Consider the following 16,263-nt stretch of genomic DNA (forward strand, 5'->3'; position numbering starts at 1 on the left):
TTTCATGCTCTTTATTCAGCTCATAGTAGTGAGGAGGAATGCAGTTCCCCCAAAACGTTTGCTTTATATACACTATTTACACAATGGGCCCCACGTGATTGGCTAATTCCGGGATACTCCTGTATGCCAATCGGAGTGTGGATTCACTTCCACCTGGAGCTGGATTGGGTGGCTCCTGCAGACCAGTCAGACTGCTGCAATCTCAATCCTATTGTTCTGGGACCAATCAGACTGCTGCATTTTGTATCCTATTCAACTTAGTACATAACAGTGGAAGAGTCAGTTACAAGCAAAAGCCTGGTGCTCCACTGACCTGCCTGCAGCCTGGCTGCACTTTTAAATGTTCAAAAATCAAGAATACTAAAATAATGTTTTGCAAAGAAGGGAAGACCCAAATTAGAGCAGCGACTCCCGTCTCTGATGCTAACTTTTGTGATTCACTCTCAGCCGCAACCTCAGGTAAACCTACACACCAGGGATACATCACAACATTTTGTTGCAGGGTCCCTGCTTGCTCTGAACTAATTGCCAGAGTTCTGCCACATATTAAACCCAAAATGAATTGAAAAGTCATTAGGCTGGATATTAGTGAAAGGAAGGGGAGGCTTGCGGTCTAGGGAGGATGAAACAGAAGCTAAGAATTCACAGCTAGCAGAGGCGATGTATGCATAATTCATGCTTTTATTACAAGAGATGTTAATATTTGTTCCTTTAATTTACTGAGTTCAGCCTGTTCTACTGAGTTAAGTACAGGGCATTGTACTGAAGGTCAAGTGAGATGCTGGCATTTGATACCCTGGCATTAAAACTTCCCTTCCACTATTGTAACAAGGGTGCTTTTTGGAGCATATTGGCCTGTGATAAGTACCAATTAAAGTATGGGAAGTTAGCTTCCCCACGGCCACACCCTGATATCTGGGGGCTTCAAGGCTGACATAATAGCAAAGATTGAAAGTGCTGAGTTTAGGGAGCGGGTTGGGAAGTCTGATCCAGGCAGTGCTCAGCCTATCTTGCTGTATGCATAAAAATGTAAGGTGTCATCATGCTCTGCAGTTTGTGTGGCCCCCAATAGACAGCCATGCCAACTGTAGCATGAGCAATAGCCAAATGGCCCAAGCAAGTTGTTTAATGAAGGGGGGCAGCAAAGTTTAATGCAAGGTGGAGGCCCTTCCCACAGCTGTTTATCAAACTGCTCTGAGAAGTGCTTCACCCTCTTTCAAAATGGGGTAGTTGGAGTGATAGACAAGGGGGTTGAGAAAGGAGGGGAGGGGTTTTGCGAGACAGATAAGTGAGTGAGTGACTGGGTGCAATGGACTGGTTTGATGCAGAGGAATTGTGGGAGGCACCAGTTGAGGAACCCCCAAGGGAAGAAGGCTCAGAATCAAGGGGTCAACAGGAGAAGAGGGAGAAGACTGGGAGGAGGAGGTGTTAGAAGCTGAATAGGTAACAGGGCTTAGTGAGCAGAGAGAGTCTGTGGCAAAGTGAAGTCCAGAATCAGAGGCAGAAGCTGAAGCAGGAGAGCAGGAGGTCCAGAGACAGGGATAAGTCATGCTGGTACAGAGTCATGGGTGTCTCCCCCTCCTGCTGCAAAAAGATCCCCTCCCCACTTGTCTCCCAAAACCAGAAGAGGCATGAAAAGGGTGGAGGAGAGGTTGGTGGTATGCAGGCTTAATCTCCGATTGCTTGAAAAAGGCCCTGAAGAGGAGGGGACTTAGACAGCTGTGAGTTGGAAGGGACCTTTAGCAACTGCTTCATGGGGGCAAGACCTCTTGGTGATGATTGATGTGCTCATTAGATGTGACACTCCTGTGTTGACTGTGGTTTTGCTAATAAAGAGTTAACTCCAACTTACATGTTGTGATGTACTGCTGGCTTGCTCTTGTGAGTGGGTGGGGTGTGAGGGATAAAGGAAGGGTGTTTGGTTAGGTGTGGGAGAAGGGTAAAGGGATAGACATGGTTGATGAGTAGAGCAAGCAGGGGTGGTGGTCCCTAGTACAAAAAAATATTGTTATGAGTTGTGAGTTGCAAGCAGAATTGTGTTTAGCATTGCAGTTGTGGGATGATGTAAGGTAGAGAAAATAGTTGCAGTCTGTAAAACGCGGCAAGCTGAAGGGAGGCTGAGCCATGGCAAGTGTGTTTTTGTATCCATGGCTGATGTGTCTATGTGAGAAGCAAGACCCTCTTGGGGTGTGAATGCTGTGAACTCTGCCATCATAGGCTCTGGATGTATATACATGTACCAATAAATCATATATAATAAAGGCACAGTCTCCACTGTGCCTCATTTCCAAAGGAAACATGAACCCCTTATGCATGGACCCTTGGAATCTCACATTACTCAGAGATTGGTGTGGCAGATAGCAATGTATAATCTTGTTCAGAGTCAGTGTGGTATAGCAGTGAGAGTGTCCAACTAAGACCTGGGAAACCAGGGTTCGAATCCCCACACAGTCATGAAGCTCACTAGGTGACCTCTCTGCCTAACCTACCTCACAGGGTTGTTGTGGGGATTAAATGAGAAGCAGGAGAACCACATGCACTACCTTGAGCTCCTTGGAGGGGAAAAATGCTGGGATATAAACACAATGAATGAATAAATAATAAATAATATACCACAAGGTGAAGAATTGCTGTTCAGAGAGAAGGTGAATTTCATAAGGTCCGAATGTAGATTGTGCACTACGCATGTGAACTTAGTCGACACGTGCAGAATATATGCGTTTTCTACACTTCTTAAAATGCACTCTGTGAATTTTCTTAGTGCAGAATAGGTGATGGGAAGTGCTTTGTTGTTTTTACAAAGAAAAAAACCCTCAGCAATCACCACCTTGAGTCTTAATTCTCGTTCCATCTTTCACATGGACTGCAAGCAATACAGAAGCCGACAGGAACAAACTGTGTGGGAGATCACGAACACACGAACATTCAGCATCCTGGTACCTGGTATGTGAAGAGAGCGAGCTGTGTCACCCACATAAAATGCTCTGAAAGCTATTTAGCGTGTTGGATTTTGAACAGGGGAAACACTGCTGTGTGGGTTTCTCTCCCCCCCCCCCCGTTAATGGGAAATATTTCCATTCCTGTTTTGTCTTCAAAAAGCTCTTTCATTTATCTGCTCCCCCTCCCATCTTTTTACTCTCTTTCTCCAGTAAACGTGGCTGTTTCACTTTCACAGCCCTCACAAGAATATATCTGGCAGGTCTGAACAGCAGCTTTGTAATTGAGCCTTAATAAACCCTCATCAATGTATTTCAGTTCCCTTGGAGTTTTTACTACTTCAATAGATCCCCTTCTGCTCTGACGGCAGCATTGTCCTGCAACTTTCAGCTGGAGCTAATAATGACCTCTCTACCTGGCTTCCTTCTTCTTAGTAAGTGTCTGGCTGTGCCAGGTTTGGGAAGAATTATTATTCTTTCCTTCCGCTGCATACCTGGAAATAGGGGGTTGGGGTTAATTGTTTATTGTTGCTGCTCAGATGCTGCCATTGATTAGGGCTCTGGCTTTCTGCAGCCAGGCCACCCCTCTGGCTGTAATTATGTGTCTGCTTCTGACATAGAGAGGGTGATGGATTAGGAGAGAACTGAATGGGCATCTTTTGTGTAGCATTGTGGGCTACCTGGGCCAGTTAAACATACACAGGTTGCAGCAAGTGCCTTGAAAGCAACTTCCTTGCTGTAGTCAGTTGCCCATCTCTGGAAGGGCTGAGCTCTTTTTCAAACACAGCACTGCAGCTGAACTCTTCCTTTTGAACACAGCAATGACCAAAAGCAGGATGAATTAAACCATGACTAAAATTGTGTCACCTGTGTCTGCAATTGAAGTCTCTCTGGCTACAATGTCCACAGCTGGAGGCAGTAATGCTTCCAAATACCAGTTGCTGGAAACCACAAGAAAGGAGAATGCTCTAGTGTTCTGGTCTTGTCTGGGGACTTTCCTGAGGCATCTGGTTGGCCACTCTGAGAACATGCTGCTGGGCTAGATGACAGAAGGAGATTCCCTTCCCCCCCCCTATACCCTCTTTCACCATACCATGTATAATTTATATAGCATATAATCCCATCATGTGTCCCTCTGACCCATTTTTAGAGGGGGGGAACCTTTTAGTTTAGGGGGGGGGGTAAAGGTTGTTGTGTCTCTTAAGGAAATAACATGCAATACACCCAAAGTCTAGTTTTTCTTTCTTTTCTCGGTTTGCTTATTTTGCATGACAGCCAACACAGCCCTCTCAAATTAGACTTACAGTTGAAGTATATTGGCCAAAATTCAGTCCCCAGGACAGCATGTGTCTGGACCCCTTGCTTTTATTTATAGTTCTCCTGCTTCATGCCAAGATGTGTTTAATGGACCTGAACACTTCCATTTAGGGCAGTGGCCTATTTTTGGCCTTCCTTTTCAAAATTGGCTTGGGAGATCTGCCTGCCATAGGTAGAATTCCAGAGGGGTGGCAGGCATGTTCAGTCTGCTGCTGTAGAAACAGCAGAAGGTCTTGGAAGACCAGCGGAAGGTTTCCTGGACCAGATAGAGCTCTTGACATGAGTAAAACCAGAGAGGTCCTCTTCAAATTATGCATGGCTCCTCGGCTAATCTGCAGAAGTTGTGTGCTGAACATAGCTCCTCAGCCAGGGATGGAGACCCATCAGAAGCATGATAGACCTTTTGATCACTGCCTTCCTGGGACTGCAAAAAGGAGGAGGTGGGATCGTTGAGTGTCAGCTGGGAGATGTGGCTTGTGGGCTGCATCCGGCTTGGTAGGATGGAATGCTCATGTGTGATCCAGCCCTGGCTCTGCTCTGATTGCTGCAAAAATGAGGGTGCCTCTGTCTTTCCTTTGCAGAATGCTGACCTTGAGTATGAGTTGGATGTTCTTGCAAAGATCCCGTTGCCTCTTGCCCATTGGTCCTCTCAAGCCACGGGGTCCTGCCTTCACGGTATCCCGGAAGAACTCCGCTGTGGCTTCTACAAGCTTTCATCCACTATGGAAGGCCAAGTACCTTGGAGGCCCTGGTGCCATGAGATCCAGTTATTGCCTTGGACCTTATTCCCAATGAAAAAGGGATTAACAATGAGGGGCTCTTAAGGAGAGGGGGCAATTACTGGCATGAATAATGAGTGCCACTAATGGGGCTGGGGTTCTTGTTGGCCTTACAACAGTGTCAGTCCCACTGGACTTTAGCCCACATAGTGGCCTGATGTCTGGGCCACTGAGCCACAATTTGACTCTGAATCAGACTTCACCAACGTCCGATCCTCTGAATGTCTCTGAGGGGGCAGCAGCCCCTCGGAAGTCCATCGGGGACAAGAACTGGCCTGCCCTCCTCATCCTGATCATTATCCTACTGACCATTGGAGGGAACATTCTGGTCATCATGGCAGTCTCCTTGGAGAAGAAGCTCCAAAATGCCACCAACTACTTCCTGATGTCCTTGGCAGTGGCGGACATGTTGGTGGGCATCCTTGTCATGCCAGTTTCCCTCATCACCATTCTTTACGGTAAGTCATTGCCTTTGTTCAAGTTGAAGCCAGATGGAGTGGGAGGACATAGCCCTTAACTGGACAGCAGGTGGGTTTTTAAAGCCTTTTCTGACTCCTCTGATTTCTGCAGGTAAAGACTTGCTCTGTGCAGGCAGCAATGGTTATTCCTGCTTCACAGAAGCCCTGATGAAGTTCTTAACTGAAGCACATTGAGCCTAATAAATTAGAGCAGGAGTAGCCAATTTGGGTGTGTGAGGTGTTAGGGGAGGGGTAGTGCCTTTTGTGGGGGACACATTGAGTGGATGAGACCACTAATGGGTCCAACAATCAAGAAGGCGCTTTCTGCACTTACTGTAGAGGGAAGTGAGGGGCAGATGGGACTCATCAACCTGGAAAGGTACCTCATCTAGGAGAAGGAAAGCTGTAATCCTAAACCTCCACAGGCTTGTGGCATACCTTCAGGAGAAGAAAAGGCTCAGGAGTAAACCCTACACAAATCCAGAGTGGAGTCCCTAAGACAGTTGGATGGCACCTTCTGGCAACTCCTGCAGCCAAGCTGGTGCCAAATGTATTGCTCTGCTTTTCTTTGGACAACCTCAGTGAGAGTGAGAGGGGGGTCTTGTCATCTCGGCAGCCCAGGATCACCATACAGATTGCCCAGGCTTGCACCCTCGGGAGGTCACTTTGGTGCCACTGACACAGCAGTTTGACTTCACCCCTGGAGTTGCACTCCATTGTTTCTTGAGACATATGGATCCTAACAAGTCAATGTGGTTCCCTTAAAGTGATGTTGGAGTACATCCTTGACCATTGGCCTTCTTGCTGGGGTTAATGGGAGTTGCAATAAAGCAGCATCTCAAGAGCTAAGGGGGAGTCACTCCTTCATTTCTTCTCTAGGTGGGCTGCAGGAGGTGCTAATATGTGCGATGCTGGGCAGCAGGTAAAAGTTGCTTCTCAGTGTGGAAGCTCCCTGTAGCTAGGAAGCCGGCCCATCAAAGAGAAAGGCTTTAACTAGTTATTTTACTTGCAATGAAAGATAGTTTGGGCTGGTTTTCTTAACCTAGGTGAACATTGCTGAATGTGATCACTACTGGATCAGGCCAATGCCCCATCTATTCCAGCATCCTTTTCTCACAGTGGCCAACCAGAAGCCCATGAGCATGACTTGAGGGCAACAGCACTCTCCCCTCTTGTGATTCAAAGTATAACGCCTCTGGCAGCAGGGGCAAAACAGCCACCAGGGCTAGAGTCTGAAGTGCACTCTGCCACCTCAGAACTCTCCCACCCCTTTCCTCTGCATGCATCAACTCAGCCCACACCTCTTGGGTAGCATCCTGGCCTGATACCTCTGAGGCTGGCTGACTATTGGCTAGAGACTATTGGGGCTAGGAAGCAGGAAGACAATGAGACCAACTGCAAGTGAAGCCGGAGCAAAACGACAGGCAAGAGCCACCCACTGACCCGCTGTAAGTAAGGAGGCAGGTGGGGCAGGCTAAGATGGGTGGGGCAGTACCCCCTTTGCCTTAATGGACCAGCCTCCAATAGGATGACCTTGACATCTTGCTATGAACCAAATGGAAAGTGCACAATGAAGCAGGGTGGGGAGGAGAGTGGTTTGAATGTCTCTAAAGACACAGAATGTCTTGAGAGGTGGAATTTTTTTTTTTTTTAAACTGAGTTATGTCAGGATTTGTGGGGTGGGGGAGTATTTCTGCTATAAATCACACTGTGCCTTCTTTAGCGTTTCTGCTGATCGGTGCTGCCCTCTAGCATTCCTCAGAATTACAGCAGACTGTTGATTTCACTGCTGTGGTCTTAGAATCCTGGAAGGTGTGCTGTCCCTCAGGGGAGCAGGCAATAGCTTCCTGGCAGAATATGCTGCTTTATGTGTGTCTGGTCCCTGATTCAATTCCCCCCCCCCCAGCACTCCCAGCTTAAAGGCTCTTCAACAGCAGAGCCATAGAAAGTTCCCCACCTTTTCTGGGCACAGCTCTCCGGGTTCTCGGGTAGAGTGGACATTGCTGGAGGAGATGGGCCAAGGGTTTGGTTAAATATAAGGAAGCTTCGTATCTGCGTGTTGATGCCTCCGGGTAGTTCAGTTGGCCCTGGTCACAGGGTTGACATCAAGATAGGCATGGAAATGGAAATACAACAGGAAATGGAATGTGAATATGCAGAACTGGACATGAACTAAAGGATATACAATAAAAAAACACAATTATGGAATATTATCCCAGTATGTGATCACAGTGGAGAGATTTTAAAATGGACATGGAGGGAAGAATTTACTATCACTCAGTGTGGAGTTACAGTGGTGGGAATTAATGAAGGTAAAGTTAATATTAAAGGGGAAATATGGTTGACATTTACCAATAATAACAACAATTTGGGAACCCCTCTTGGACTTTTCATGGGAAAAAGAAATGAATGATTCTAAAACACATTGACTTGAAAGAAATATTGTTTAATAGAAATTGGAGAAGATGGGTGTTAGCATGGACTGAATGTCTTAAATAATCCTCTTTTTTTGTTCGTTTGTTTAATGTAACTAGCAGATGGAAAATTGGAAGGACTTTTTGGTAGCTTTCCCTAATGTTTCTTTTTCTTTTTGTCGTTTTATTTTCTTTCTTTCTTTCTTTCTTTCTTTCTTTCTCTCCTTCTCTCTTTCTCTTTCTTTTCTCTTTTTTCTTCTTATTGTTCCTTTCATTCTTTTCTCTTTTTTGTTTCTTTTCTTTCTCTGAAGTCCATGTCTGTGGGCTTTATTAAGGTCCAGAGTATATATTCACGAGGATAGTAAATAGTTGATGAAGGACCCTGGGTGAGAGACATGGAAATGTCAGCCTCCAAGTGAGAGCTGGGAGGAGTTACTATCTTCTGTAGGTGGGGAGGGCTAAGAATTACTTTTAAGAGAGGACTCTGTATTCTACTTGCATTTTTGTAGCAGCAATTTTATTGTATTATGAAAACTTCAATTAAAAAATCTCATTCACAAAGGATGATGAGGGTTCTATTCAAGATAGGCATCCCTGACCACTTGCCAAAGCCCACAGTGTCCTCCAAGGAGACCACCATCAACCCCCAGAGCCTCCTTGCTGTGCCATCACTGCCTGTTCACATGCCCTCTTCTAAGCATGCAAGCAGGAACATGGGTGAGGAGAGAGCAGCAGCCTTCACTTATTTTGCACTCTCCTCAGGAAACAGGCCATAGGGTGCCAGCAGGGCTCACTGAGGAGGGCCTCCTACTGAGGGCATTGTGTTTAGGAGCTCTCTTCAACCTAGGATCAAGTGTGCTGTTGTGTGGGTGCTAGAGGTTCCTAGGGCAGTGTTTTTCAACCACTGTTCCGCGGCACACTAGTGTGCCGCGAGATGTTGCCTGGTGTGCCGTGGGAAAAATTCCAGCCAGAATATCAGCTTTGTGTTAAGCCAAACAGGCCCTGGTTGCACACTGAATAAAGTATTTTATAATTTTTCATATTTCTGTTTACTTACTATTTCATAATAAAGTAATTATAAAATACTTTCTTTGTGTTTATTTGATTCCTATTAAAAAGAATTACTTTATATATAGTCAATATAGGCACAGAGTTAATTTTTTTAAACATTTTCTAATGGTGGTGTGCCTCGTGATTTTTTTCATGAAACAAGTGTGCCTTTGCCCAAAAAAGGTTGAAAAACACTGTCCTAGGGAAGGCAGGCAATATTGAGTCAGAGAGAGCATGCAGCTTGGACAGCTCCCAGAGAAAGTGCACAGGACCCTGGACAGCTCCAAGGCGTCCTGCTCAGGCTATTGTAGCCAACCAAAGCCTTGGGTAGGCTGGATGGAAGAGTTGGCTGGCCCTGGCCTTGATTCATTGCTTTTGCCTTCTTTACTAAGATTGACACATCTTCTGAGCCAGAGCATGGTGGTAGGGCTGTGTTCTCCAGCCAGGAGGGGTTTGAGTACAATTATGGCGGTCATCTCTCTGAGGAAATAGCTGGACCTCATATGAATCTCCCTGCTGTGCAGTGCAAAGTCCCTGGACCGTGGTTCACAACACCAGCACAGTCCAGTTAATGAGCCTGTTCTGCTCTGGCCATGAACTCTTGCACTCCAGGACTCATCATGAAATTCTTTCCCTCCTCCCCTTAGCTAACCTCCTTTGGCAGGGTGCCACATGGAGCGATCTCACTCTGATCTGCACACTGCCAAGCTCTCAATGGAATGCAGCCTCCCAACCCCTTTTGGCCAGCATCCAAAGCACCACACAAACTTGGTTCCCACTCGCCCTGCAGAACACTGAGCATGCCTTTCTATAAGCACCCCACCCCACCCCACCCCACCCCCACACACCAATGCACCCTGGTGCTGTGCTTTGAAATTTGGGGAGGTGGTGATGTTTAAAAAGTCAGCTTTTGACATGGTCTGGACATTTAATGTTCCAATGAAATAAGTCCTCCACCCCACCCCACCCCAAAAACTCCAGGCTACTGCTTTGCAAGGGGTGGGCGATGTACTTACTTACTGTGGTGCTTAGGATCCCAGCTGCTGCTGGAACAACCCACACTTCTCCCTAGGGAGAGCCCAGCAGGCTTAAGGAGTTTGGATACTGCTTTATGATCCCTATTGTTCCCAAGAATGCCACCCCAAGAAGGAACACCAACGCTCCTGCCCACATGGGGACTATAAAACCCACAGCTCCAAAGCATGAACCACATACAGAAAATTACACAGATGTGCCCCCCACCAACCTTTATCCAAACTACAATTCACCCTTAAGAGAAAAAACAACTTTAGGAACCTTTGGAGTGTTCTGCAGGTATAGGTGTTGGATGCAATGAAAGAATATGGGCCTGTGCCATTGCTGATGCTGCTCACAAACCCAACTGCTGTTCCCCCAATATTAACTTTCCCCTTGCCACCCCATGCACCTACTAAGCTCACTTTCCTCATTCCCAGTGCCATTTCCTCATGCAAATACAGAATTGTGACGTGGCACCACAGATCCTCCAAGGGGGACTGCATGGTGACAGCCTTACATTTTTATGTATACAGTGGTACCTCTGGATGCAAACAGGATCTGTTCCGGAGCCCCATTCACATCCTGAGCAGAACGCAACCCACAGCCCCGCTTCTGCGCAGGCACGAGTCATGATTCGGCACTTCTGCACATGCACGTGACGTCATTTGATGCGTCTGTGCATGCGCAAATTGCTGAACCTGGAAGTAACCTGTTACGGTACTTCCGGGTTCGTTGCATTCGTAACCCGCGCTGTTCACAACCCGCAGCGATCATATCTAGAGGTATGACTGTATAGGAAGAGAAGGGTGGGGTCTCACTGGAGGTCACAGGCTTTGTCTTAGGTGCAGGGGTGGGGCGCCTCCACCATGCAGGCTTAACAGGCCTCCTCCTTTGGCCCGCAAGGCCATTTCCCTAAGGCTGTACTCACCTGCCCGCCACCTGACATCATATGTCACACAGCCAATCCCTGCAGAAAGCAGGGCTGAAATCTTCATCTGTCAGTTGTTGTGTGGAGAGTTCAGTCCTGCTTTCAGTGCAAGCCCCCTCCTAAACATATGTTTAGATCCTATCTGGACATCCACTGCAGCAAGGAAAAACACTTTGCACGTGCTCAAGAGTGTCACTGTCATTTGCATGTGTGTGCCCATGTTCAAAATGAGACACGCTATTGTTTATTTATTTCATAGAATTTATATATCACTTGCTTGTTAAAAACAAAAAACAAAAACCAACAACCTCAAAATGGTTTACAAAACCAACAAAAATCATTAGTAAAAGCAATTAAAAGCAATTACAATGTTCAAAATTAAAACTAGGAATAAACTAAAGACACATTGGTATTCTAGATATCTACGCAGGCTCGTCTAAACAAAAATGTGCCAAAAAGAGTACAGTGAAGGTTTCTTCCTGATGTCAATAGGCAGGGAGTTCCAAAGTGTAGGTGCTGTCACACTAAGAGATCAATTTCTTACAGATGTGGAATGGATATTATGTGACACCTGTAGCGGTGCCAATTCCACTAAGTGAAGCAGCCAATTGGGCACATGTGGGGGTAAGGAGATCTCGTAGGTGAACTGGTCCCAAGTTGTTAACGGCTTCATATGCTAATAGAAGCATCTGGAATGGGGCCCAGTAGCAAAGCAGCAACCAGTGTAGATATCTGAGCACAGGTGTTAACAGGGCCTTCCTCCTGTCAGCTGTCATGCTGCAGCATTCTGCACAAACTGCAGGTATGAGGGAAGCCCCATATAGAGGGTACTGCAGTAATCCAGTCTCAAAGGAACCAGCACAGGAACTACGGTGGATAAACTTTCCCAGTTCAGTATGGTGGCCTGGGACAAACCCATTAGAAGCAGAGACCTGTAAAACAACAGCAGCAGTAATAAATCCTAAGCAAGCCCTTTGATACCTGTAAATCATATTTTCTCTGAAGCAAAATGCATTTGGTCCAACATCTGCTCTAAAGGAAATTGCCACCCAACCTCCCACTTTGAATAACAGCCTCTTAATTCCGATGGAGGCATTAAGAGGCCCCTTAATGCCCATTGTGCCTTGAAGTATTCATGCACCTGGGCTTATGTGGCTGGCTGCTGGCGCATCTCCGTTTGTGTGGAAGACTGAACATTGGAAATTGCGTCTCTGAGTTGCTTCTAAAAGGGTCTCAGGTCACAGGTGATTAAAAAGGCTTTTCTCTGCCTTGAGGCCCTGGAGAACAATTATGAACCTGGATAAATACTGGGGTGGAAAAGACTCATGAGTGTGGCTCTTTCAAGTCTCTCTATCTGGCCCCCAGATCTCTCTGCAGGCTGCATACCCTCTGTCCAGCCTTGCACCTCCCTTGAGTGGTTTTGCCTGACTGGGATGTGTCTTTGAGCTTCGATCATGCCTCTTGCTCTCCCGAACAGAGGGTAGAAAGATGTGTGTGCAGAAGCTAGCCTATTGTAGAAGTGTAAAAATTGCATTCATTCATCCAGCCACTTTGGCCTCTGGCCCTGCTCACCATTGGCATGCAGCCTCTGATGGTTGCTAAGAAGGGAACATGGCCATCAGGCTGAAAAAGTTCCCCCAGGTTCCAGAGGTTGAACTTGGGACCTTCTGCTTTCAAAATGGATGCTCTGCCACAGAGCTTTAGCAGTCAGGGTGAACCCATGTCCAACAGTTGCACATGACAAGGATTTTGGCCCCTGAAACTTTTCCTGGGAAGCAGCTTGTCTTTCAGAGCTGAATCTCACCTTTCGAAAGCTGCTTTTCATTTTATCGAATTCCCCCCTGCACACATATTTTCTTCACCATTTCCCCACATCTCCTCCTCACCATTCCCACCCCCGCCTCTGGCACTTTTCTCTCTCTATCAAATCAGTATAGAAAAACCAGAAGACATCATTTCACATAGAAACCCCTCACACCCTGTGAGCAGGCTTTTGAAGGTGAAGGCCATGGTATTTCTGTTGGGAACAGCTGGAGGAAATGTTCAGAGCTGAAACAAAATGAAAGGCTCCTGCTGGAATCTTTGGGTCATGCTGCTAGGCTTTGAAACAGGAGGGTGCTGAAGGGAATGGGGTGGGGATTGCAGTGGCCTCGTTTCTCCAAACCTCTCCCTTCTCCTCCTCCTCCAGCACAAGCCCTCAAGCCGCAATGCTGCTGGTGCTGAAGGAGAATGACCATAGCATTTCAGCTCTCTGAGTTGCGACATTTTAAATGCTGCCATGTTGTGTATGGGGTGTTAGGAGAGGGGTAGTTCCTCTTGTGGGGGACACATCATGCCCCTTCTGGGGGAGTTTGTCACCTTTGGTTTCCCCCCCCCCCTGCACTCAGCTCTCAGCTGGGGCTCTCAGAAGCTGTCATCATGAGACAGCAGCCACACCCTGGAAAATGGCTTTGAGTGACTGGGTAAACCAGGTGAGGGGAGCTGATGGGTCTCAAACCCTGGTGAGCTAGGAACTTCCCCTGCATGCAAGACAGGCTCCGGCGGATGGGGCAGATGGGACCAATAATGGGGCCAACGGTTAAGGAGGTGGTTCCTGCATCTGCTGGAAAGGGAAGTGAGGGGCAGGTGGGGCTCGTCTTAGGAGAAGGAAAGCTCTGGTCCTAAACCTCCACTGCCTTGTGGGATATCTTTGGGAGAAGAAAAGCCTAAGAGACTCCAGCCTGAAACCCAGGGGCCCACTACCAGTCAGTGTAGATGACACTGTGCTGGAGCCTGGATGAACTGACAGCTGTGTATGCACTATTCACAGTTGCCCATGACGCTTGTCCTCTGAAGTTAGAATCCCAAAGAGGCATCCTGCTGAACCAGTCAAACCAGTTCCTTTGGTCCTAGCTGCTCAGCTAAGGACCCACCATCAACATCTTAAAGAGGTTGTTCTTCTGCCATAGGGGCAAATGAGTGGGCCTTTTCACACCTCACCTGGCTGGATGCCACATTGTCCTAAGATTGAGAACCATGTGTGCATGTAGGTTTTGGCTATTGGGATCTGGATACATAGAGGCTTGCCATACTCTGTGCGGGACCCAAAAAGCTATAACCTGGGGATATCCCTGGGAACCTAATGAGGAAGAAAAGATCTGTTCTGTGTCAGTTCTATGAGACACTCCATCCTAAGCTTAGGTTGTAAATAGGTATAAATAAAATAATATACCCTAAAGACACCACAGTCTCCATTAACCTTCATTCCTGGGAAATCACCAAATCCTTGGTAAGTGCCTGGTATCTCTGAAATCTCTCACCACTTGGGAGATTGGTGTGTGTGTGTGTGTGTGTGTGTGTGTGTGTGTGTCACTCTCAAAGTGCCTTCTATACAATATCTAAGTGCAAATAAATCTACAAAACTCACACCAAATAAAAGTAAATATCATTAGTATTCTAGATATCTATGCAGGCTCGTCTAAACAAAAATGTGCCAAAAAGAGTACAGTGAAGGTTTCTTCCTGATGTCAATAGGCAGGGAGTTCCAAAGTATAGGTGTTGTCACACTAAGAGATCAATTTCTTACAGATGTGGAATGGATATTATGTGACACCTGTAGTGGTGCCAATTCCACTAAGTGAAGCAGCCAAATGGGCTAGCACTGGTTGGCACAACATCCTCCCTCCCTTCCTTTAAAAAGAAGATTGTAGCCAAAGGCTGGGTACATACATGGTTGCAGATGCTGGTTTTGTTATTCTTACTTTAAGAACTTTTTAGCTTTTTCTACAACGGGATGGGGCTTATTCCCCAATAAATGTGATTAGCATCTGAAGCAAACCTGATTTTCTTCCTTTAGTCATGATGGTGCTATGATTTGTATGAGATTAAAATGCAAAAGTGCACATACCTTTCTTTTAAAAAACAAAAATCTGGATTGGCAAGCTGTTTTTATTTTATTTGTTCTTGATCCTTTTGCTGTGACATACCTGGAATGTCAAAGTGGGGACAGGCTGGATGAAAGGAGAGGCATGCCAATTGTGGGCTTCAGAAATGAAGTAATGCATATCCCACACCCTCTGTGGGGCCATTAAAGTCCAGGGTCTAAAATTACTTTCCTACAAAACTATTAATAAGCAAGAATGCTTAACAGAGAGAGAGTTTTCCCCCTCCCTGACATAAAAGTGTGCCTCTCTGAACATCTTCCTTTATGTAAGGGGGTGGGGAGCTTGCTTCCCCACTTGAAAACCATTATCCTGGAGAATGTATTTTGCTCCTAGTGGTGCTCCACTTTGCACAAGTTGAGTCTAATGAAGTCAATTAAGCATTTTTCGCATCAAGCATTTGCTCGGACACCCTGTTCTTCTCAAAAGCCTCTCCCTCCCCTTTTCTAATATGTTAACATAAATTGTGTCAGTCCGTGCCATGAGCCTATTACATCAGCAGCCCAAGTCAATTAAGTCACTGCCCTCCGCAACGTTTATCAGTTAACCTTCTCTTCTTCTTCTTCTTCTTCTTCTTCTTCTTCTTCTTCTTCTTCTTTGGTAATGTCTTGCACTAATGGACAACTTGCATCTGACATCCTTTAATGTTTTCTGTAGCGTGCAATTCCTGAAGGACTAATTAAATAAGGATGTTAATTAATAGATGGCGAGGTACAGAGAGCAGCAGATAAAAAATAACTGATGGCTTACACAGTTGGAGTCACGTTTGACAATTGTATTAGGAAATGAACCATTGGCAAGAACTGAACAGGGAATCTCTTGACCAGGTTGTGGATTCAGCACTCTTGTTAGGAAGGGGTATCTTGGGCATGCTTGCCAAATTCAGCCTTTCACAATTTTCACATGTTACAGAGGGCAAACCCAGGTTGCCCATCATCAGTCAATCCTCATTCCCCTGAGGAGCATTCAGGTGCTTGGCACATTCAGCTGCTACAATTTTAAGCAGCTTAAGGCGGGCCATGATAAATGTTAGGTGCCAAGAGGCATTGAAGCAGGAGTGAGAGGACATGTGTTTTCTACACACATGTTCTTGGACTCCAACTCCAAACACCCCCACCCAGCATGGCCAGTAGTCAGGGATGATGGGATTTGCATGCTGGTAGCTGGTTTCCCTCCTTCATGGATCACTGCCTTGTCATGGCAAAGGGGCTTGAATAACTCAGGGAAACTATGAGCTATGCCATGCTGGGCCACCCAAGATGGACAGGTCATAATGAAGAGTTGAGACTAAATGTGATCCACCTGGAGGAGGAACCGGCAAGCCACTCCAGTATCCCTGCCAAGAAAACTCCATGGACAAAGACAACAGGCATATAAAAGTTATGACGCTGGAAGATGAGCCCCTCAGGTCAGAAGGCGTACAATATGCTACTGAGGAAGAGTG

At 46.4% G+C, this 16,263-nt stretch overlaps 1 protein-coding gene across 3 annotated transcripts in view; it reads left to right on the plus strand.

Moving 5' to 3' along the window:
* Nucleotides 1-16,263, plus strand: part of LOC117040183 (5-hydroxytryptamine receptor 2A-like) — a 99,498-nt gene that overhangs the window by 58,716 nt on the left and 24,519 nt on the right. The window contains exons 3-4 of one of the 3 annotated variants that reach the window (XM_033137787.1): nt 2,871-2,943; nt 4,835-5,490. In XM_033137787.1, the coding sequence (XP_032993678.1) occupies nt 5,106-5,490 (385 nt within the window). In that variant the 5' untranslated portion in view covers nt 2,871-2,943; nt 4,835-5,105. Of the gene's footprint in view, nt 1-2,870; nt 2,944-3,255; nt 3,371-4,834; nt 5,491-16,263 lie in introns of all 3 variants that reach the window. The other 2 variants (XM_033137788.1, XM_033137789.1) reach the window with 2 other exon arrangements.

This window comes from Lacerta agilis, chromosome Z (assembly GCF_009819535.1).
Source record: "Lacerta agilis isolate rLacAgi1 chromosome Z, rLacAgi1.pri, whole genome shotgun sequence".
Taxonomy (NCBI): Eukaryota; Metazoa; Chordata; class Lepidosauria; order Squamata; family Lacertidae; genus Lacerta; species Lacerta agilis.